The sequence below is a fragment of the Glandiceps talaboti genome, chromosome 16, assembly GCF_964340395.1.
Source record: "Glandiceps talaboti chromosome 16, keGlaTala1.1, whole genome shotgun sequence".
NCBI lineage: Eukaryota > Metazoa > Hemichordata > Enteropneusta > Spengelidae > Glandiceps > Glandiceps talaboti.
In genome coordinates this window covers 8,554,777-8,579,167 of record NC_135564.1, presented here as the reverse complement: position 1 = coordinate 8,579,167, position 24,391 = coordinate 8,554,777, and the positions used below count along the sequence as shown (strand labels likewise).

General features: G+C 34.0%; 2 protein-coding genes across 2 annotated transcripts in view; one reads left to right on the top strand and one right to left on the bottom strand.

Annotated features, from left to right (window-relative positions):
• The window catches only part of LOC144447077 (sperm-associated antigen 16 protein-like), a 32,979-nt gene extending 27,791 nt beyond the window's left edge, over nucleotides 1-5,188 (bottom strand). Inside the window, exons 1-7 of the mRNA XM_078136981.1 lie at nucleotides 5,119-5,188; nucleotides 4,786-4,860; nucleotides 4,431-4,495; nucleotides 3,002-3,126; nucleotides 2,314-2,559; nucleotides 1,083-1,200; nucleotides 347-547 (exon numbers count right to left, since the gene is read on the bottom strand). Of these exons, the coding sequence (XP_077993107.1) occupies nucleotides 347-547; nucleotides 1,083-1,200; nucleotides 2,314-2,559; nucleotides 3,002-3,126; nucleotides 4,431-4,495; nucleotides 4,786-4,860; nucleotides 5,119-5,188 (900 nt within the window). The remainder of the gene's footprint in view (nucleotides 1-346; nucleotides 548-1,082; nucleotides 1,201-2,313; nucleotides 2,560-3,001; nucleotides 3,127-4,430; nucleotides 4,496-4,785; nucleotides 4,861-5,118) is intronic.
• A 659-nt stretch (nucleotides 5,189-5,847) lies between these two features.
• LOC144447617 (origin recognition complex subunit 2-like) lies at nucleotides 5,848-23,965 on the top strand. Its single transcript, XM_078137692.1, has 14 exons — nucleotides 5,848-5,941; nucleotides 6,103-6,240; nucleotides 6,665-6,796; nucleotides 7,603-7,614; nucleotides 7,662-7,790; nucleotides 8,487-8,677; nucleotides 9,148-9,353; nucleotides 10,185-10,317; nucleotides 11,611-11,713; nucleotides 13,033-13,170; nucleotides 14,265-14,436; nucleotides 15,390-15,451; nucleotides 16,006-16,124; nucleotides 23,592-23,965. Exons 1-14 carry the CDS (start codon nucleotides 5,848-5,850, stop codon nucleotides 23,670-23,672), a joined length of 1,710 nt encoding a protein of 569 aa, XP_077993818.1. The 3' UTR covers nucleotides 23,673-23,965.
• Nucleotides 23,966-24,391: the final 426 nt, after the last annotated feature.

The following is a 24,391-nucleotide window of genomic DNA, read 5'->3' as shown; positions in this document are numbered from 1 at the left end:
TTGTCTCATAAATATAAATGTGTCCAAAAGGCAATATTTTAATATATTATTTGGAAATACAACATCTAATATTCAGTACCTGAAATAGAATATTACTGCCTAGGCGTATTGAAAAAATACATTCGATTTCTTGGTCGACACCACAACTTCCACTCCACACATTTCACATGTATAGGCATGCTTGAGAATAAGTCGACCTTCTTGTTCTATTTTGACCTTCTAGCATGATGAAAATGCTATAGCAGGTACTGAGATTAAACCTTCTTGTTCTATTTTGACCTTTTAGCATGAGGTATTAAGGCTATTGCAGGTACCGAGAATTGATCATCCATTTGATATCACTCACATTTGGATGACGTTCTTTTATATCTTGTGGTTGGTTTGTCATGTCCATCATGGCGTCAGTCTCAAGTCTTGCTTCAACTATTGCCCTCTGAGTCGGTCCCAGCTCTTGAAACATACACTCTCTCTGGATTCTCATGTCAGGTACTCTAACATCCTTGCCAACACTCTCAAGGTTCTTCAATGTGGACTGTAAACCAACAACCTAAGACATAGATGAATTAAAATGGATTATAATTCAACATAAAGCACAAGAACAATACAATGTATATTATATGTTTGCATACTCAAAGAAGTGCTCCTTTCACTTCTGAGATTTATATGTACACTGTACATGTACGTGTATGTAGAAGTGGACAGTACAAAATGTACATCCAGTATATACACATAAATAGTGTTTGTTGTGAAACCTTCATGCATTCCTCTAGCAATGAATTAATGGCTGTTATAATGTTCTAGTACAGTTGTTAATTGAAATAGAATTTTACTACCTTGGCACATCATAAAACACCACAAACTCAATATCTTGGTTGACCCCACAACTTCCACTCCACAAGCTACACATGCATTACTATACAGGTACATGCAAGCGTGCATAGGAGTGAGTCAACTATTTCAACCCCCCAGCATCTGGTAAAATGATAATTGCAGGTACTGAGAATTTCAAATGTAGGGAAAGTGTTTTAAGGACTTGTACAGTTAGAGACATGATGCAACATATATATTGGTCATCTGCATACCTGTCCCACAGCTCTGTCTCTCTCCAATTTACTCAGCATCTTTTCTTTCATAGCTACTTCATATTTGTGTTTCAACTGTTTCAAAGTTGGTTCATATGCTGAATAGTGTTTCTTCAACCTTTGATGTGAGGAAAACAAAACGATAAACACATGCATTCAGAGTAAATTTGAAATTGATGCACCTTTTGTATAAAGGGCATAACAGTAACAAAACGCAATGTTTTGAAAGTGGCATAGTCTGCAGATACAAATTGTATATGATTTTGAGGAATAAGTTTTTTTGAGATTGCAATATGGTTTACATACACTTATCAGTACTTTGATTGAACTACCAAAAATTACTTATTACCCATTTCTAGCAACTGGCAAAACTCTTATGAGGAATTAGTTATTATTATAACTTTCTTTTATTATCAGTTTATTGACATTTAGTAAGAAAAACTGTAACACTGAGTACTAAGGAAGGATCACACAATGTCACGCAAGATCAACCCCCCCCCCCCCCAACAAGTGCAACACCGACAGGTTGATATATGATGTAAACCATGATGAACATTGTAGCTGTCACACCACTACGACTGATGCAATCACAGATAACTAACACATTTAGTTATCTGTGATGCAATGTAAAAATATGATGGTAAACACACCAAAATACTACCAGAAACCCAGCACTGTATATCACATTAGAAGTACATTTTAATCAACTTTATATCAACATCTCAGAGTCAGTACAGAACCTGTTATCATTGATTCTGAAGGCATGAAAGTTTTTGAAATTTGGTTAGAAGTACAAAATTGAAGTTCAGCAATCGCATTGACACCAGATCCCCTCCCTTCCTAAATGAATACAGTTAGTTTATTGAGCTTGTATGACATTGTGCGATCGTCCCTATTATAGCTGCGGTATTAAAAGTTACAACTATATACAAAGCTCAAAAATAAACCGAAAATACTCTGAGGCTTAGCAAGAGTTGCCATCATGTGATTTTACTGTAGATGTCATGTTGTAGGTAGACCTCTCCATACAGCCATCTCTGGGGTGGGCTTATTAAGGGATAGAAACCAGACAAGTCTGTGTATCCCAGTCTTACATTGTACATGTCATACATGTGTACTTATCAAGTATGAAATTTTGTGTGCATATACGATAGTACATGGTGCACACTGATGAAAGCACGAATGATGATTCCAGTTACCGAATGTGGCACTCCTATTATATAAAACCTACCTTTTGATATCAGTAATCAATTTGTTCTTTTCTTGAACCACTCTTTTATGATGCATCTTGTGGAAGTCACGTTCCTTTCTAAGTTTGACATACGTTTCTTTGGCCTTTGAAGCAGCATTCTTGAACTTCTCTACGTCTTTACGGAGAGATTTGACTTGGTAGTCAAGGTGTTGATTTCTACTGTAAATGTCTGGAACAGTTTTCACATCCTCCTCATTCAGTAGACCTCTCTGTTGAAGTTCATACCTAGGGAGGTCAAAGGTTAACACAGGTCAGAGGTGATCATACATGTATACACTGTACATACAGTAAACAATGCATAGGTCATCGGGAGAAAGGACTTAGTAAGTCTATGTAATTGCACCTAAAATCGGGTGTCAGCCTTTAAAATATTAACATAGAAATTAGAATAGTAAGGAACACATTGTACATGTACATAAGCAAGGTATGTCTACTATCAGTGCCCTCTAATGATAGCCAAATTTTGTTGCTGTGAGTCAAAATGATAAAAACTGGGAATTCTTGTGAGTCACAACATCGTAAGAGGTAGGGGAACACCAAATTTTGGTGCGCCAACAGAAATTGTGTGCATCAATTGTCTTAGAGGGCATAATGCTACTAAAACATTGTGGTCTTGTTTAACAAATAGCAAAACAAATTATGTTTTATCTGATATTGAGTGACTTACCATTCTGTCTGAAAGCAATCTAAGGTCTTGTTCATTCCCATCTTGACCAAAAAGTTTCTAACAAAATCATCAACAACTTCTGGTCTCTGAACTACAGAAGGGCCTGGTATCTTGTCGTCTTTTTCCTGTGTGTGCAAGTTTTAAGACGATTGGAAAAGATACACAGGTATATTGTATTAGCTCTAATGATTGTACCGTTACGTTTTTGTATTTTCTTTTGGGTTTATGAGGTTATGTTCTGGAGTTTCCACTCAAAAAGAATGCTACAAATCCACCAAATTTAATGTAATTTAGCCCGGGAACACTCACTCAGCTTACAATATGAATCAATAATTGTCAGTACACAAATTGGTATGTATGAAAACCAAATGCACACTCCATTGAGATACATAACACCAAAGTAAAGCATTTTCTGTATGTACCACAATCATTTATAGCATCCATATCAAATATAAAAGTATACTATTTCATTTGCTAATTGACCACATTAGAAAAGCCACATGCTGGGCTTGTAAATAAACCAATTGAAACAGTATATTTTTTACACTTGATATGAATGCTATAATGAGTGTAGTACTTACAGAGAGTGCTTTGCTTCAGTGTTACTCGTTGGACTACACATGTCTCAGTCTGTACACTGAAATATTGCAGTCATTTTTTATTAGGTTTGGCAAATTCATTTATCTGTTAAATCTAGATTCCTAGGAAGATGGTGAAATTTTGATGATGATTTTATTGACATATCAAAGGTCGTTTACAAAATGTATAAGCATCACATCAACTAATCTCATACTAACATCCATTAGTACAAACTTTGAGAATCAAATTATGTTTTTTCCTTTCAAACATCACTTCAAATGCTAGTACATCATGTGTCTGGACTCAAACTTTTGAAAAGTTACTTCATTGCAATTTTACTCAAGTTTGAATGCATGTGGTGTATCACCGTGCATAAAATGTCCAAATGGGTGTCTGCTGTGCTTAAAACAAACAAAAACCATCAAACTTTTATTTCACATTCCATGAAATGTGCTCAACACTGATTTGTCTTCTTGATTTGGTCAGTTAAAAATTCTTTACGTAAATTACACGGTACTCCGTCGGTAGCATCATGATTTGGACTGGTTGTACAAGCACTTACTTCCCCTAATGTATCTGTATCTGTATCTGTATCTGTATAGTTACGGTGTAGGTCCTGGGTAAGGAATAGCACACCGGGGGAGAGTATTTAGTCAGAATGGTTTTTGACAGTGACTGCCATTTTAAAGGCGTCACAAGATTTAGCGCACACAGTACTATTGTCCAGATGGTTCCAGTCTACTAGTGTTTTTACAAAGAATGACTGTTTGTATTGAGCAGTTTTACAATTGTCAATTTCAATTTGTACAGTACAATGCACAGGTTGACAACAAAGTTGAAGTTGACTTACCGATGCCTGCAGATCTTGTGCAGCTTCTTGTATAGTTCTTACTGCAGCATCCAGGTCCTCATCGCCTGAATCACAATAAATAAGTAAACAAATGAATAATTTTATGAATGTTTACTACTAGTACTACCCGGTTTATGTTTCCATTTTGGAAAGCGTGATGTGATTTTGTCACCGCACGCAAGCAGAACACTAAAGAGTTTGAGAATGTGAATGTCATGAAGTTCAGGAGACTGTCAGTTATTGCATACACTCAAAATAAATTGTAATTCGAAGGGGCATTTACAACAGGCACGGAGGTAGAAACACTACATGTACCTCCATTACCAGATGATTGATACACTGAATAAATTCTTACCTGATGCAAAATCATCATCAATTGGAACCTCTTCATACTGAAATTCTTCGTCAGAATCATCAGCAATTGTGGCCTCTGAAGGTCACAGTTAAGGAGAAGGTCGGACATTTGAACTTGAAGCTATACACTGTAGACAAAAACATTGCTGACAGGCTGGCTATCGTGTTTTTCAATGCATGTTTTGAAATATCTAAGATAAATCGTTCGGCAAAATAAAACAATAAAGGATGAAATCTTACGCAAAATACGGTAAACGATAAGGGTATCATATTCTATCAAACGGATTCGTCAAATATGTTTGACAATTTTACGAAAAGTCGAAAAAAAGGATACGTTCCAGGTAGTAGGCACCTTCAGTTCCACCGTCAGTCGCCATTTTGTTTAGAAATTTGTTGCTAAGCATCATACGCGTGCGCATTAGCTTTTGACCTAGGGTCATGAAGGCCGAGTCATACATATGGGAACAAAAGAACATCTGATACCGCACTGTTCAGGCCAGTCGTGTGTAGGGTCTATGATCTAACAAAACAATTTAAAATTTGGCGCAGTTGCAGCTGGTGAAGCGATAATAATTTTGTAAATTGAACCTTGAAATATTATACTATACCAACCACATACCATATCATTAATATTATATGTTTTTTAATATCTTTATTACACTTATGTACCCAAATACAGTTGTCAATTTTCTATACGATTGTAATAAAATGATCTACTAATCTAAATGATATCGCGATTAAAAGTAACAGCATAACACAGATATTTTTTATGTTGAAAAAATGAGATGGCAGTTATCATTGAAGCATGATTGATTTAATACAGACGGACGAGAGATTCCTTCTTAAAACATATCCATTTCTTCAAAAAAAACTTACAAAATATTATAGCATTTTTGTTATAACAATATAATATTTATAATTTAATAAGTCTTTATATTTATTATATTAAAACAACTGTTTTGTTTGATGTTCTTAGCACTTTTACTAGTTCACCGGCGAATTCAGATACTAGTAGACAAAAGAAATAACGAACCAACTGATGACAGGTCATAATCAGGTCAAAATGGCGACGTCTAGTGACAATCACGTGCGGCTGAAGTTTGTAGGCGACGAGGACGTCGTCGAACACATTCAAGACATTCAAAGTCCAGGGAACTGTAAGCCATATCAGGATAAAGAACACTATGTATATTCTGTATTGCTGCTTGTCATAGGATCATCGAGAGATTCAGAAATTCATTTTGTCGACTGGTGGCGCTGTGCAATGAGTTTCACCTCGAAAGTTTTTGACAACTATTATTGTTTATATTTATTTCAGATCACCTGAGGAAAAGAAAGACGAAACCAAAAGATCATAGTTTGATCATCAAAGCACCTCATAATAATGGCGGAGGTGATGACGAGTATGATGATGAAAGTGACAGTGATATGGAGGTTGAGCCAAGTAGTCGGAACAGTAAGTTTACAAACATTGAATACAATTATTGAAGTGAGTGAGTGTTTGTCAAAATGAATTACAGAAATGCTTACAGCAAAGACATAACATCACCTGGGTAGAATGTGCCGCCAATTACAGCGAGCATTATAAATTCAAAAAGCCCCCTCCCCGTTGGGAAATACACATGTATGTCACATGTGTCAATACTTTTTTGTAAACACACATACGCAGTAAAATGCATATCATACAGTTTAAAGGCTCGCAATATAATATCAATATTTGCTTCAACCAATCATGGAAGCTAGTTTGGGGATCATTTTACAGTAATGAATTTACAGAAAAATGAAGATATTTATTTAATAACAAATTGTTTTCTCAATCACAAGAAATTATGATGAGCATGGATCGATGATGGTAAACTTTATTGAACAATATTTTGTAGCTCTTCTTGAAGACACAAAGGTTTCTGGTGGTGATGTCTTCTCATTCAAGACGCCAAAGAAATCTGGTAAGATGGCCGAGTTAGCAGCTCAGAGTAAAACACCATACAGTGTCAAGAAAAAAACACAGTCAAGTACAGGTAAGCTTTCATCCCTAATTCTGTGTTATGTAACTGTCCCTCGAATAGGGATATACCATCATCATTGCCAATAAAGGGTATATAATAACCTGTATACATTCTGTTACCTTTACCTAGAGGTTTTTGTCCATCCTTTACTGGCAAATTAGTGAAAAAACAACAACTGTACAGGTGACAAATAAGTTCCCTTATTGACTTTTTTTAAGTATATGAATGTTATTGTCAGTATTTAAATGTCATTTCAAATGAAAAGCATAAATGTTATCTCATTAGAAATTTTATAGTTTAGTGAATAAAGTCTTAAAGTGACACAAGACTGAGTTCATTAACATTTTTCTCAAAGTGGAAATACTTACAAGAAACCTTGATTAAGCTATTATAGTAGAACATTAGTCAAAGTATATCTTCTACATCATTGTAAACCACATCCTCTTCAGTGAAATTCAAAATCCCATTCAGCTTTTCTGTTTCATACAACCACATCGAAACCAACAAGAAACTGCATATATGCCACACTTCAACAGCAAAATTGCATTTTTAGCTAAATGAAATAAACCATTTAAATGTATTGCAACTCCATGCAGATATTGGGACGCCAATGTTTTCCTTAATTTCAAACACCAGATGAAGGTCAAGCAAAATGTCCTTTGTGGTGTTCATTTGATGTCTGTATGTTGGCATGTGTAGTCCATTTCATTTTAGACAAAATGTAGCAAGAAACTGTACTCATTCAATCTTGCTATCTTAAAGTGTAACATATCCAGTTTTTTTACTGTTTTCTGTATGGTGGTATTGAACAGAAAAACTGAACTGTATTGTGAAATTTGCTGTACAATTACAATGTATATTTTTCTCACAGTGAAATCTACTCCAGCAAGTCAGAAAAAGAGGCCAAATAAAAAGACTGTGAAGATAAAAGAAGAGACTTTGAAAAATGGAAATACTGAAAAAGAGAACACTCCTTATGGATTACGGAGATCACGGAGACGTAAATATTTAATAATGATTGACTTTTTACCATCTTGCAACTTGAGTTCCGCAGAGATTGAATAGATAAGTTGTGACAATATGGATATTAAAATGATTAAATATGTATGTGATAATATCCCTTATCCAGTATTGCTTCGTAAAATGGAGCTCATCATCGTGACAATGATATTTTGACATTGCACCACTGGAGGGCGCCATTTATGAGAAACTCATAACTCACATTTTTTTAGTTCAAATATATTCCCATATAAAAGTATTCATATTTTTTGTAAATTTGATTTTTCACTGGAGACACACTTTTTTAATTGTTTGGCTTCAATGAGGAATTTGCTTCTTTAATATAGCATATGCCTCAGAAATAAAAATTGTTGAACTTATTCTGTTACTTTGTTCAAGAAATCAAACCCATTCTCAATCAAATTAAGATAAAACAAAATCAGGGTTCAATTTACTAAGTTTAAAATTAGAGATCAAAATTATATAAAAACCCCCCATTAATTCATCTTTGGAGCCAATTCATCTGCCAAATACTACAAAAGTAAAAGACTCAGTTTCCATGAAAAAATGACTAACCCCCCCCCCACCCCCAGTGCATTCTTCCCCTTCTTCCCACACACACCCACACACATTATTGCCCTTGGTCAATTCTAAATTAATGTAATATACAATTTTATCCCCATGTATATTGTTACAGAAAGAATTCCAGTCATGGATGACAGTGACACTTCACCAGATGACAGTGATGATGCTGATAGTGATGATAGTGCTGAACTTGCCAGTGTTACATTTCAAGAGATACAAACACCGTCAACCAAGAAATCTTCAACAACAAAAACACCTTCCAAGACAAGCAGCAAAAAATCTACAAAAGGAAATCTAGATATGGTTAGTTAAAGTGACTATTTATTTATCTTGGAATTTTAATTGATAAAACAACTCCTTCTATATTTTTCTACTTGGAAATACAATGTGGAAGAACATATATCAAGTCCTTGTTTATTACTCATTAAATTGCAAACTTTGAAAAATGTGTAAAATATTTGTTATTGTGGCGTGTGTTATTCTGAATAATGGGGCAATCTGTTGACAAAGACTGAAGTGTGCAATCAAACATTTCAGGTTACAATTTTTAAGTTTGTGTTTGAAACAAAGGTTTACATTAATACATACAATGGTTTACCTACACAGATGAATTTCAATTTGAAGATAAATTTCAAAGATGTTTGTAATCTTCAAATCTATAGCTGATCTTTAGCTTAGCTTAGAAAGGTCACACATACTAGTATGCACCACTTGTTCAGTTGACTTTATATCATGCAAAGTTATAAATAGTTTGTTCTTTTCAAATTTTACAGCCAGTCTTGGCAGAGGAATATTTTGAAGCACACAGTGGTGCTGCTGTGACATCAGATAGAACTTTGTCAAGGCTAAATACACCTAGGATGGACCAGGAACAACTAAATGATGTGTTGAAGAGCGCCCCCAGTAGTCATCCAGCTCAGTGCCAGTCATTGTATGAAGACTATAGGGACCTATTCAGTAAATGGATGTTTCAACTATGGTAAGTATACTCTCTGTCAAAACTACTGTACACATCCATGTACTACTATGGAAATCCAGCTATCATCTCAAGTCTTTGATACTTTGTATCTCACCCATACTTTTGTCAAAAGTCATGTTGTTTTGTCAATGAATGGATCAGACCTGTATATAGAAGACTCAAAATTCTGACATGTCTTTGTCTCTGTAGAAAGACAATCATAAGTCAATTGACTTGAAGAGCTTTCATGTCACCAAGGCATAGAATAAGTCAATGCTGGGTAATGAGTTATTACAATGCCATAGGGAAAGATACCTTTATCTACTCTGCACAATATATAGGCAATTAACTTGTGGGAATCGTGATTGATTCTTGACTTGACTTGACTTGAGATACAGACACTCACACACAGGCACAGTCAGATCAACACAGTCACACATATCACACAGACATACAAAATGTACACACACATGCATGCATGCATACATACATACATACATACATACATACACACACACACACACACACACACACACATGCATGCATGCATACATACATGTACATACATACATACATATTACATACATACATGTACATACATACATACATACATACATACATACATACGCACGTACGTACGTACGTACGTACGTACATACATACATACATACATACATACATACATACATACATACATACATACATACACACATACATACATACATACATATCGACAGAGACACACACACGTGCACACACCCCTTCGCGTATGCGTGCGTGAACACAATAAAGAAAAGTTCAAACAAAATATCAACACAAATACATGCTTTCTTATTATTTTGGTTGTTGCAGCAATGGGTTCAACCTGCTACTATTTGGCCTTGGATCCAAAAGAGTGTTAATTGATGAATTAAGACAAACTGTGATAAGTGATTTCATTCATATTGTCATCAATGGATTCTTTCCAAGCATTACAATCAAACAAGTAAGTCATAAATTACCTTGGTCTTTAGAAATATACCATCAAAATCACTGGAGCTGAAATGAAATGTCGTCTAGCTCAACAAAAATGTTACTAAAGCTGCACACGTTTCATCATCTGGCTCAACAAAAATCTTACACATATTATAATCTTAACATTGCTACATTTTCTTGCCTGACTTAACAAAAATCTTACCAACAATGCGACATTTTATCATCTTGTTGGAAAAATGTCTCTGTTGGAAAGATATTTGTTGAAGCAGAGAGAAATGTAGCACTGTTAATAAGATTTTTGTTGAGCCAGATGACATTTTGTTTCAAGGTTTCATGATTTTTAATTGTAAGTAAATGACAATAGAGTCTCTTATAAAAGAAGTAAATCACCAACATTTTGAGATTTAGAGATTCTTGTACAAATAAAAATAGATGCGGTCTGGAAAAGTGTTAATATATGCAAATACTGTATTACATCTCTTGGCTTCTTGACTTATTTCTAGAACTAGTTATTTCACTAGGGTTTTATACTATAGTTAGGGTATCGTGTTTAGTTCAAGAATTTGTCATGCACAGATGTAAGTTACTGAGTATCAATGTTTAGTTGTGGGGAGATGAGAAATGACTGTGAATCAGTGATAGAGGGCTCCCCACATTAAATGATGATGAACCTGATACGACATTAAATAAAGATCATAATATTTGTACACTTTGTACAAGTGCCTCTCACAATGAATTTCGTGATCATAGCACTATAATTATTACCACTGGCACAGACTTATATTGGCACAATGTCCCTATATACTTTCCTCAACCCTCTAGGGAGCATATAATCCATTTCAGCCTCTGTGAGCCCATAAGATTAAAGCATTTCACCTTGCAACCCTCGTCCAACCAGGTCCTCATACACCTGGGTTGACTCGATCTTCATCATGTTAAAACCTCCGTAACACTTGCTTTCTTAGTACCATACTGATCAAAAGAGAGATTTATAGGTAATAAGAATTCTGATGTGAGAACCTCTAGATTTATTGATCAATGGATTTTCATGAACGAAATGATTTACCATGGTCAAACGAGTGAATGTTGTAGAATAAAGAACGAAAGAAAGAAAGGAAGATAGAGTAAAATTAGTTTTGTGAGAATGAATGTTTGTGGACTCTTCATTGTATCAAGCGAATTTGGAATCTGCTTGTAAGGAATTGTTTGACTGTGAGTAAAAATAAGCTGTGTTGTTGTAATACTATACCTTTTTATAACCTCAGAATATTTACAAAATACTTCACCTTTTTCCAATAACCAGATTTTGAACAGCATTACAGAAGATGCCCTAGAACATAGAGGTAGTTTTAGAAGCCCTATAGAGCAGTGTGAGTTTATTAAAAAACGTCTTGAAGTTGGTCAAGGTGAGTTGGTTTATGATTACTAATATACAGACAACCTGCTATGAATGATTTCGTGTACATGTATTATAGTAATTTCTGATATTGAAATTTTTTCATTTATTTCTTGTGTGTGTCGTAAATTGTTCGTTTATTTCATCTCTGCATGGTAAAGATACACGTCACTTCTTTCTTAGACAGCATGTGGACACCACAGCATGTGCAATGGATGAATTGGGAATTACATTTTACAGTGGAGTAGTGTTTAGCACTCATTCACTCAAGACTTTGGTAGGAGTGTAAACAGATGAAACCATTCATTAACAACTCAAAATGAATTATCTTTAACTGAAACTTTTTTTCCATAATTAAATCCAACTTTTTTACTTTATTGTTATTGTATTAGGATTTGGGTTTATCAGAAGTAATATCAATCAATCATTTAGTCAAATAATTATCGTTATTTCATAACATTGTTTTAGTCCCCCGACAGGCTCTGCCTGGAGGGGCTTATATGTTGTATTCTGGCCATGTGCCTGTCCATGCATCTGTGCATACTTGCATGCATTCACCCTCATGTCTTTGGCATGCACCAACTGACTTCATCCAAACCTGGCACAAAGGTAACATATGAGAGACATATGTATGTCACTTTGTTTTGCAGCTGAATCAATATGGCTGAATGGTAAAATTTCACAAGTTGCATCATAACTTTTGGGGGTAATATGTAGTGACTCCATTCACATGTCTACTCTACATCTATATTATCAAATATGAGCTTACTTGTAATACCTTGACCTTTGGCATAGAATGTCTTCTTCAAACATTTCAATTGATGATGAGATTTTATTCTTGTGTTTGGTTGTACTGGGTGACACAAGGCATGTGCATGTCACTCAATTTCGTTACCTTGACCTATTTAGCAAATGGGGCCATATTTATGATAGAAAAACCACACTGTGCCTGTTATCACCAAAAGGTTTTATACATTTATGGACACCATTCAAGTGTCTACTCCCACATTATCAATGGTAGGCTTGCTAATGGTGAAATGACCCAAAAATTCTTTCTACTTTAACTCAAGAAGTTGAATACACAAGGGCTCCATTTAAATGTCTATACCCATTATAAGCAAAGGTAAGTTTTTTGAATTGACCTTTGACTTTAACCTCCAATGGAGGTCAAAGTGTGGAGGGCCTCCATATTCAATGTCAAATAAATTGGTCAAGAAGTCATGAAGTTTTGTATCTAGAGACACCATTCAAATTTGCACAATAAGTTTGCCATGTAACACACTAGTTTGGGACTATATCTTAAATGGAGACTTGTATTCAACATTACAGATGATTTGTTCCTAATAGTTCATAATATTGATGGTCCTATGTTGAGAGGAGATAAAGCTCAAAGTATTCTCAGTTTGTTGGCCCAGATTCCAAGAGTTCATCTCATAGCTTCCATTGATCACATCAATGCACCACTAGGTAAGTCGTCATGGGCTTATATTTTAGAATGACCCTATTGGGTTATCACCTATCACATGATCATTATATGATTTAGAATGACCTTATTGGTTTATCACCTGTCACATGGTCATGATATGATTTGAGATGACCTGATTGGTTCATCACAAGTCACATAATCATAATATGATTGGGATGACTTGATTGGTTTATCACTGGTCACATGATCATTATTTGATTTTGGATGACCTAATTGGTGTATGATATGTCACATGATCATAACATTGCTACCTACACTTTCTTGATTATTTGAAGTAGAACTTTCTGAAAAAAGTTAAAAACACTAAACTTGGATTCATAAATGTGGATGGAAAGAACACAAGAGAAAACAATGCATAAGCAAATGTGTATTTTAGTGTAGCTTCTAGACCCTTGAGCAATGCTCCTAATTTTAAAAGCAACCACAGGCTTACAAGGAAACTGTCAATAACATGTACATGTACTCTAGACTTCTAGGCCTGTGCATTTTTTTGTTTTGAAAGTTGATGTTCTGGAGAAGTCTAGACATGTTTTCCGTATCAACAGCCAGCAGCAAAATGAATTAACTCTACAATGGATGCACAAGTCATGAATTATAGAGTACTGTCATCCTTGGTACAGCCACAGATCGACAGCTTTTTGCCAGTGGGTTGTTGCAAAACTTCAGTAATTGCACTGTTTGTATGTGACTGTACATGTATGTGTATGTCTCTTATAGGAATGAATACATCAGTAACTTGTTCACATAGACATCAAGATTATTTAGGTCATTCAGAATTTTATAATATGAAGACTTGTACCAAAATATGTTTAATATTAACCTGTATGGCTCACCCTCGTTACATAAAATAATATACAAGAATGATTGGTCATGGACTCTGGGTTCATTTCCACTCACAAAGTCAAACAAAAATTCTTGGAGGCAAATACCAAATTTTCGCCGACATCTCATCAGCTTCGTCAGGGGTGTGCTATGGTGTAATTTGTTACGGTCAGTTTGTTTTCATTGTGAAAGATATTTCTTACAAAAATAAAGTCATGATATGCATGTTTTCTTTTTGTGTTGTTATTTTCAGTATGGGACCAAACTAAATCTAGTCGCTTTAATTGGTTATGGTATGATGTTACAAGCTATGAACCATATATAGAGGAGACATCGTATGAGAACTCCCTACTTGTACAGCAGTCTGGTGTGTTAGCCCTCAGTTCACTTACACATGTTATGAGGAGTCTACCATCAAATGCAAGGTTAGCGTTCACTCTTTATGTTAGTTCTCAGGTCACTTGCACACATCATGAGAAGTTCACCATCAAATGCAAGGTTAGCGTTCACTGCTTGTGTGAATTCTCAGTTTACTTAACTTACACACATCATGAGAAGTCCTCCATCAAATGCAAGGTTAGCATTCACTGCTTGTGTGAATTCTCAGTTTACTCAGTGTATGACTGACATCAACTGGTTTTACATTGTTTGATAAGTATTTAAAACTTGATTCATCTACAGTTACATGTGTATAGCGCCATCTTTTAGTTTGATCATTATACATGACAATCTGTACCAATGATGCACTGATTGAAGTACATGTATGACATGAGTTTTCCATTATTTATCTACTTTTCACTGTGTTTCAAAGTTGTTCCTCAGTCAGTGCATCTAACCAGTCAATTGAAAGATAGTAAGTAGACTAAGTACTCATCACAGTCCTGTTCAATGGTGTAGTTTGATTAATTGACTTCATGTTCTCCAGGAGCACGGTGTTTACTTTCATTTCCATCAAAAAACAAACGAGGAGGCACTCTGATTCTGAGCTGAAACATGACAATTTTTAAGTTCTGATGAAAGGATTGTATCCAGGTGTGCTAACATTTGCTGAAAAATGACAGATTTGATTCCCTTGATTTAAAGGCAGAATATAATTCAATATGTCAACTTAGATGCCACTGAAATCAATTTACCTTATAGCCTTGAATGTCAAAAACTAACATCAGGGTATGCAGTGGTGTTATAAAATAAGTGTGCATCAGTTGAACGATATTGTGTTTGTATGTTTGTGTGCATTGATTAAATGACATTGTGTATCATCCCAAGTCCATGCATTTGGTTCACCTTAAGAAATTTCTGTAATTTGTGTAACTGTTAGGGGCTGCTGAAATGAAAATGAATTCTTAACGATTTCTCTTTTCCCCAAAAAAATCTTCAGAGGTATATTCCTTCTACTTGCTAAATACCAGTTAGAACAAAAGGACAACTCAACATATATGGGTAAGTGTATTGGTTTTTTAAATGTGTTGGGGGGGGGGGGGGGGGGGGTGGTGTTATGATTCAGTTTTCCCTCAAACAGGGTTACAGGTCCCAAGATCCCTGATAATTCCATTTATTATTTTCTCCAAACAAAGTACCATGGATGATTGATTGATTGATTGATAATATTTGGCAAAAAGAATAAGCTTATATTCAGGATACCACAAACACCAAATGTAGTTCATCACAGCAAAACATGTTTACCTAGAAAAACTAAAATGTTGTAACATTTGCTAATTATAGATTCCTTTCATTGACATTTTCATCCAAAGTTTATATGACCAAGTGACTATTTCAATCTCAAGTGATCTTATCTTGTACAATAAATTCTTTTGATTTTTTTAATCTTGGTTGTCTCCCCAATTGTAAAGACCTCAAAAGAAGATTTGTTAGAAAATCTATCTGATTTCGAATGTAAAGCTTTGGTAGCAAGTAAGCTTTATATTGAGGAAGTATCATCTGATTGTCCGGTTAAAGACCAAAGTATGTGATTGACATATCTTTTTATGTTCCAGGATTGTCATTCCAAGATCTTTATCAGAAATGTCGGGAAGCTTTCCTTGTCAACAGTGACCTGACTCTGCGAGCACAATTGACTGAATTCCGGGATCACAAATTAATCCGATTTAAGACAGTAAGTCACCAAATCTTCTTCATAGTTAGTAGTCTGAGATAAGTTGATAACTTAATCCTATTATAGATTGATGACAAGTTAAATTGTAAAATGCTCTGCTTTACAATTTATGATAAAAGAGTCTATTCTTTGCTGTGACGAGCTTCCTTGAGATACCTTTTCCTGTCCTTGACAAGCCAATATCGGCAATACAGAAATTAGTTGTATGTATTGAATAGACATTGTTCTGAATAGACAACAACATTTTGAGATATTAATCCCTCTCTTCTTCAAAAGGAAATTTACAACCAGGTCTCTGAAGGAAACTACTAATTTTCAGATTTTTATCTTGATTAAATTTTTCAACGTTACTCAAAGTCGCTTTGATATTATCAGAATGTGATATGTCCAGGATATCTGTTCATTTGGTACAGCTTTCCGTACTGTATTTTCCTTCATTGTCATATGTACAATGTGGCTTAGATAGATAAAAAAGTCAGGGATTTATTGAGTTATTAGATTTGATTGGACATGTCCATTATCAGCTGTGTATTCGCTAATGATGTAGTAGTTATCCAGACCTGTAAAATGTAGGACAGAAACAAATTAAACTTAGCTACTGCTTGGATAAACACAAAGAATGTAAATTTGAAAATACAAAGAAATCCAATTGTCAGGCACAGTTGAAAAAATAACATCATTAGGTACAAGGTAATAGGTGAGATGAAATACATCAAAATGTTCTCACAAGTTTAAAGTTATTAATCTTTTTGGAAGCAGTTGGTGTATTTTACAATAGAAACAAATTAAGATCAGATACTGCTTGGATAAACACAAAGATTGTAAATTTGAAAATACAAAGAAATCCATTTGTTTGTCAATCAAGCACAGTTTAACATCATTAGGTACAAGGTAATAGATTCAGTGTTCTAACTAACTCAAAGTTATTGGTTTGTTTGAAAATGGTTGATATAACTTTCAACGGAAAGAAATGAAGATCAGTTACTGCCAGTTAGTGCTTCGATAAACACAAAGAATGCAATTTGAAAACACAAAGAAATCCATTCGGATTGTCAATTAAGCACAGTTGAACATCATTACGCAGACGTGTTCTCACAAGTTCAAAGTTATTAACCTTTGGAAATGGCTGATTTACCTGTCTTGATAGAGATACACTGCCTTAGATTTAGTTTGCAATCAATCACAGATAACATGCAGTGTAGATTAGGGTATTGCATGTCAGAGTGCTGCATCTCAACAATTAGTCTAGTTGCTAGACCCTCAAGCAATACTACTAACTCAAAAAGCAACCACATGCCACCTGGAGCTGCGCACCAGAGATACTGTCATCCTTGGCCTTTGTCCAGCAACCTTGTGAGTGCAGATCTGAGGTCTTACCAGGTTACCTAACTTACTAGGACATACCTATAGTAATAACCAATAAAAGTACATTTACACCAACAAATTTACCTTCAGTAAATCTTGTTAATGATTAAAGAGTTGTATTCAAAATATAACTTCTGCCAATCGTTTTCCCAGAAAGATTAACATCAACATCATTACTATGCATGTACATGTATACTTTGACTTGAAAGTCTGTACTCATACATGTTGTGATTTAGCTGAGAAATATAACAGCAATTATGTATAATTATGTTTATCGTTTGAGAACATGACATAGCTAGTATTTTGTACATAATGTAGTTTGTTGACAAACTTATTGGGTGATTACAATTTGTTTATGCACCTGCTGGCTAGGGCAAGGAAATAAAATGGTTTGTTGAAATAATGTGAATTGCATTGTGAATAAAAAATAATGTGCATTTTAAAGTATTCAGACGGCTCTGACAGTGTCTTTAACCATATAACGATATTACAATAATGTAGCAAATTATGTTTCATGTATTAGTATTTTCACTTGAATAAAAAGTTTATAAACTGAACTTGTTCAACTTTAATTGACATGGGTTGTTCCCAAAGGAAAGATATAAATTCAATAAAAAATTAACTGAATGTTCTTGAAATTAGATTATATGATAGACCTTTCCTTGTATTGCTGTAGTTGCTTCACTTTTAAATATTTAAATGTAACAGTGAATAGGTACTCTTCACAAAAGACTAGCATCTATTATTAGATAGGATACTTCCATTATCAGCTGTATTCGCTAATGAAGTAAATTAAATACATACGCTAGAGACAGATTAAGATCTGTTTCTGCTTGGCTAAACCAAGGAGAGGTAAAAAGCAAAAAATAAGAAATCCATGTGTTTGTCACTCATGCAAAGTTTAACATCATTAGGTATAATGAAATGGGTTGAAATAGATCAATTTGTTCTTACACATTTAAAGTTAGTGACCTTTTCAGAAATGGTGATGCACATGTTCGTGATTATTTTGTCAATGATGTGGACTTTAATACTTAATATGGTTTTATGAAATAGATGTGTCGTTATTGATAAGCATAGTATGTGATGATAACAGTCAGTGCCAGTGTGGGTATGTGCACCCATGCATACTTACAGTATTTTCTGCTACACTTTCACTCTTTATGTTTGTGTAAATATTATATGCAAATTTAAGACACCGTAAGCATTCATGGAAAATACCCAAGTACACTACACTTGCACTTGCGTATCATGTGCTTCTGTCATATTATATAACACTTTAATCATACTTTAATACAAGTGTGAGTAGAACTTTGGACAAACACATTTGACTGGTTATTGAAAACACTTTTAGTTGCTAAACCAAAGAACCAAGCTAAGACATTGTAAATACCTACAAACATGACTGAATATGTCATTATGTACTGGTACTTAATCCTCTTTCTCCCCGTACGAAAGGAAAGTCATGCAACTTGGGAGAGAGAGGACCAAACTTCAAATGCATAATTATGATAGATAGAGCTCAGGTGCACTACCTTCTTTGTGTGTACGAGATAAAGTCTACTTATTGTCATATATGAAAAGATATATACAATCAAACTTAGGTACTGCATACTTGAACTATAATGAATGCATTTGAAGTTTATGTATACACCACTACAAACCTGTGATTTCTGTAAAATAAACTACCATTATGTGGAATTGGACAGATACAAAATGTATGTTTTCGAAGAAGTTAAGTGGGATTACAAATCTGTCTTTATCTGGTTGTCACGTCAACAACGACGACATTTTACATTCGATTTGAAATAACACTACATTTGGTTCAGTTGCATATGTTTTCAATGAAGTGTGTGGTAATGAATATTCTTCATATATAGATGATAATATTGTAAAGAAACGTTGTGCATTAAAACTCGTCAAAGATAAGGTGTGCAATATTTTGAAAAGAAGTTAATGACTATTTTTAGAGCCACCTGAGCAGTTCATCTGTTCAACTAATACAAGACAGTTCCAGTTACGGCCGGCTTGCATTCATGATCGTGGTCCAAATGAAATTCTTTTCAAAAAAAAAAAATCTTTTCTTTTCCACTTTTTCTCAACCAATGTCAATCAAATGTACTTTTAGATCCTTTTGAAGAAATTCACATAAAAAAAAATCATGTAAGATGGAAAATTATGCCATTAAGGAACGTGGAATCCTTAGAAACTCATATTTCAGATATGTACATTTTGTCACCCTGACCTTGAATGTCACCTTGTCACCCTGACCCAGGAACAAAATCTATATGTACCAGTGTGAACCTTAAGCTAATTTGCCATGCCTCTGTCAGGTACAGCAATTTCTTGGTCATACCATCATAAAATGTGTGTTCCGTAAAACTTACTATGTGATGACTCACAAGGAAACAAAATGTTTTTAATATTTTTGATTCATAACAAAAATGTACATTTATGTACTCTGTAAAGTAACATTGTCAAATGAGAATTGATATGTGTTGGTAACCTCATATCATGTATTACATTAAAATTTTACTCCAAATACAAAACTTGAAAATTGCTACGTGAAATTTTCAACTGCATACTTCAGTCGTTGTCAACAGATTGACAAAGTATTATTGCACCACTTTTAACTGTATATAACTGGCTATTGGATCAACAACATAAAAGTAATGCTAAAAATCAGAATCAGAAATGTGGTATATGTATATTTGAGAAATATCTGCATCTTAGTTTTCCCATTTGTTTGTTTTTGTTCATTTTTTCATTTATTTCAACAGGCCTTCAGCTGGACTCAATTTATCATAATTTTCATTTCAGTAGTTACATAATTAACTGAATGTATTGTAAACTATTTAAATTGTAACATTGAAGTTAGTTATTACAATACAAAAATGAAATATTAAGCATTAAAATTGTAGCATTAAAATTCAGAAATTTGAAAAGGAAATTAATCATAATTTACAAAAGAATTAGTGTGAAAATGGAAACTTTGATATTTAGAATGCAAAACAAAATATGAAAATTACTATATCATATGTACTTATATCTATTCTGCTCAATTGTTTTTCATTGTAAATATTACATGTTCCACATGCTGTTTACTCATAATTTTTCCACTAATTTTAGACAACCTTGACCCTTATGTTTTTGTCATATTCACTTCACAAAAGAAAATGTCATTTTAAAAAGCTCTTATGATTTTATTAATGAGTTTGCAAATACATGTAGTAAGAAAATTGCACTTTAATGGATACAAGGAAAGGTTTTAGTACATTAGTTGTAGATCTAACCATCCCATTTAAAAGCCTCTTGAAAGCTTTCAAATGTATCTGGAAGTAACATTTCAATTTATTTGGAGGTCATGGTCAACCTGCAACTTCAATATCACAGTAACTAGCCCAAATTTCACCCACGATACGATAATGGAAGGTGTAAAAGGAAGCTAATTATGCTGGTATGCTTTTATTAGCCAGCAAGTGCAGTTTCAAGCTCTCATCACTTGCTTTTGTGTGTGTTTTCCTAGTACATGTACTATGATAATGGGCCTTATAAAAACTGCTAAATCAACAATTGTGAAAAAATAGAAAGCTACTCAGCTTGCCAGCACTTTTTTTGGATATTCCTGACACATAAACATGTATGTACATTACAACATTTCATCATAGCCTACACTTGAAAGTCACCTTACTGTTCCTAGATAATATCATCCAACCAGTACATTTAATTTTGAGGTATATTGTTTGTATTCATTAGTTATGACAACTAGTTCTTATCTTTTTTTTGAAGTGTTGTATTTTTGCCTTTGTTTGTGCCATTGAAAAATTGTTCATTCTGATTCACTACAGCAGTGTTTACACTGTGTTACTACTGTGTGTGCCTCAGTGTGTTTCTCCAGGGTACTTCATGAAGCCTCATTGAAATTTATAGCAATTTGAATACACGTTTATTCCACTTCAAGGCAAATTCCTTTTTTATTCAAGAACAAATTTATTATTTAAATCGTCGTATACATCATATTTATCAAAATCACTATAACCAAAAGCGTTGTAACAATTGCAAGGTTATTGTAAAGGTCTAAATCATATCAGGCAAAAGAAGGTTTGATATGTTGTTAGCTGTTATCAGTTTCGTTAATCCTCTAAGTAGTGACATTTCAAACAGTTCTAGAGATGCAAACACAGGCTAATTGGACCTTTGAAGATGAATAGATTAGTTGGGTTATCTGACCTACAAGACCTAGCTAAAGAAAATCGTAATATACTGAAATCAGAATGTATTTTATGTTAGGCCTAAAAAATATAATTGTTTGGTTCCAGTTACCTGACCCCACCTAGCTTTTCACTGCTGACCCTATACATTTTTTTTACGTATTTGAGAAAAAATAATAAATTCGCAAAAATTATGAAGTCTCATGAGAAATAGTGGATGTAGAAAGTGACATCAACTTAAAAAGACAAAATAAAACCCATTTCCCAATCTGTAATGGCTGTACATCTGAGAGGAAGAAATAAACAGCACAGAGACCATTTGGAAAACAATGGAAAACCTGAACTAGACACTCACACAGAAAAAAATTGAAATGGAAAATCTACCTACCCCAACTATTCTAAATTGAGCGTAATCGGAACACACAGTTTTTTTATTAGGCCTTATTTGTGAATCTGCAGCTTTCCATTCAAAAGTTTGCTTTAGTGCAAAACTAGTTAGAATCTCAAGTTGTGTTTATATGCACATGCAGTTCCTGCAGAAATGTTTTAAAAAGAAAAATAGATCCACGCACCAGACATTGGCCATCTAATAATAGAGTTCTTGTTTATTTAGTCAATTTTTAAAATAAACGTTAACATTAACAATGTATTCTTATGTAGAGAATATACATTTTTTATGACAGAGGATATCAACCCAGATGTCGATTCCTAAAGAGAATTACTGTAATCTGTTCCTTAGAATTTATCAACTTGAACTTTTGCTGGTACTTTATTAATGAAAACTTAATCTACTAAAATTCTAGAAATAAATCAGGGGTCACCAAAGAAATTCTTTACATTGAGATCGAAACGATATTTGAATAAACCCATTATAGAGTCTAAAGTGGCTGTCAACATTATGTTAAACTCTGTTGGAAAATATTGATTGTTGAAAGCATTGAAAACAAGATGGTGAACACATAAATTTCTTTTATTATTTCAAAAAGACCTGGAATAAGCTTTCATTAGGTACCATCCGTTAAAGCCTTTGTTTGCCATCCGTATGTGGGTAAGTATGTCGGTAGATTTAGAAAAAACAAACACATTCTGTTTTGCTTAAAATTCCTACACAAGGCCGTATTACTAATTTAAATGGAAAGACTGCCCAAATACCTTCGGAATAACCACACGTATATCTAAATAGTTGTTTAAGACTTCAAATTTTGAACGTTGACATTCACATTTCACCAGTGTAGTAGATTAATCAACAGAAAAGTGAATTGGGGAAATTCAAGATCGAAAACAATTGATTGAGCCTTAGGCAAGGCCTAGGATAATTGAAGGTACCTTGTAATGGTCGATTTTCCAGTTCTAAGATTTATTACGTGAGACGACTTCATTATGTTATGTTTAGACTTGTTTTGTCTTTATTACATTTTAGGCTTCTTTCAGTATAACCTTTCCTTTCACTTGTTCATGTTACCTTGACGACTGTCTCTTGTATTTTTGTCGTATTTCACTTTGTCTTTTGTATGTGTTTTATATGTTATTTTTATGAGTATGTTCTCAAAGTAAATAAATAAATAAAAAAATAAAATTTACAATTATATATAAATAACATTTTCATCATGAAATGATGGAAAGAAATATTGATTTCTTTATAAATATGAGTGATTTTATAGAATACATACTACATGCCATCGGTGACAGAGAAGGATTTCACTGATAAACCAGGGTACAGTCCGGTGAAAACCATCCCCCTGAGGAGTTGTGCAAACTCCCATGCACATACAGACTACATGGCATTGTATGGGGAGACATGCGATGTATCTTAGAAATGGCCAAAGGTCTATTTATTCTGTTTCTATCTCTGTATAACTAATTACGTAAATGTTGTCCTTCATTTTTAAAGGCCATTGATGGCGTCCAGTACCTGACCATTCCTATTGACGCAGCAACATTGACAGAATTTTTGGAAGAAGGAGAAACATAGTGAAACAGCTGGCATCAGATGATTATGTTGAAGACAACGGGTATACAGCAGATAAAAACATACTATTTATTATCAAATGAAACTTGCTACTCACAAGCATCAACAAATTTCTTTGAAACAAATCCCAAATTTTGATTGACATCTTGTCAGCATCATCAGGGGTTTACTACAATATCACTAGTTTCAGAAGAAACACTTGATATGAGCTAGAGTGATAAAGCTAGAATTCGATGTCATTGTTTGCAGGTCCAACAACCGACAATTTTGATGGCATCCCATTTTAGATTGGGCCTTATGTAGTGGATGAGGTGTCGGTGAAAATTTGTAATTTGCTTCCAATATTAAACTTTGTTGACTCTGTGAGTAGAAATTTTATTTGATACTATGAATCCACAATCATTTTCATATACTATTTATTTTCGTATTGTGCCTTAGTTTTTGTGAACATCAGAGTTGTGACACTGTCCCTCTATAATGACTGTATAGATATTCCTGTCCAGATAACACACTTTACTAGTCTAAGATTATTTCATTGTTCTATCCAGAAATGAAGATAGAGCTTTCAGAATTTGCATATCAGAATTAATCATTGTTCTGTTATATCATTTTCTATAAATTATACAGAACACATTTAAAAAGTGTTTATAGTTTAGATGTTGAGAAGAGAGATCTTCATGGATAAGTTTGGCTGGATTGAATTAAAATAAAAATAATTGTAA

Coding starts and splice junctions, on each gene's coding strand:
- LOC144447617 (XM_078137692.1), top strand. CDS start 5,848: ATGGCGACGTCTAGTGACAATCACGTGCGGCTGAAGTTTGTAGGCGAC. Junction 10,318..11,610: donor CAAGCATTACAATCAAACAA/GTAAGTCATAAA, acceptor TCCAATAACCAG/ATTTTGAACAGCATTACAGA. Junction 14,437..15,389: donor AGTCTACCATCAAATGCAAG/GTTAGCGTTCAC, acceptor AAAAATCTTCAG/AGGTATATTCCTTCTACTTG.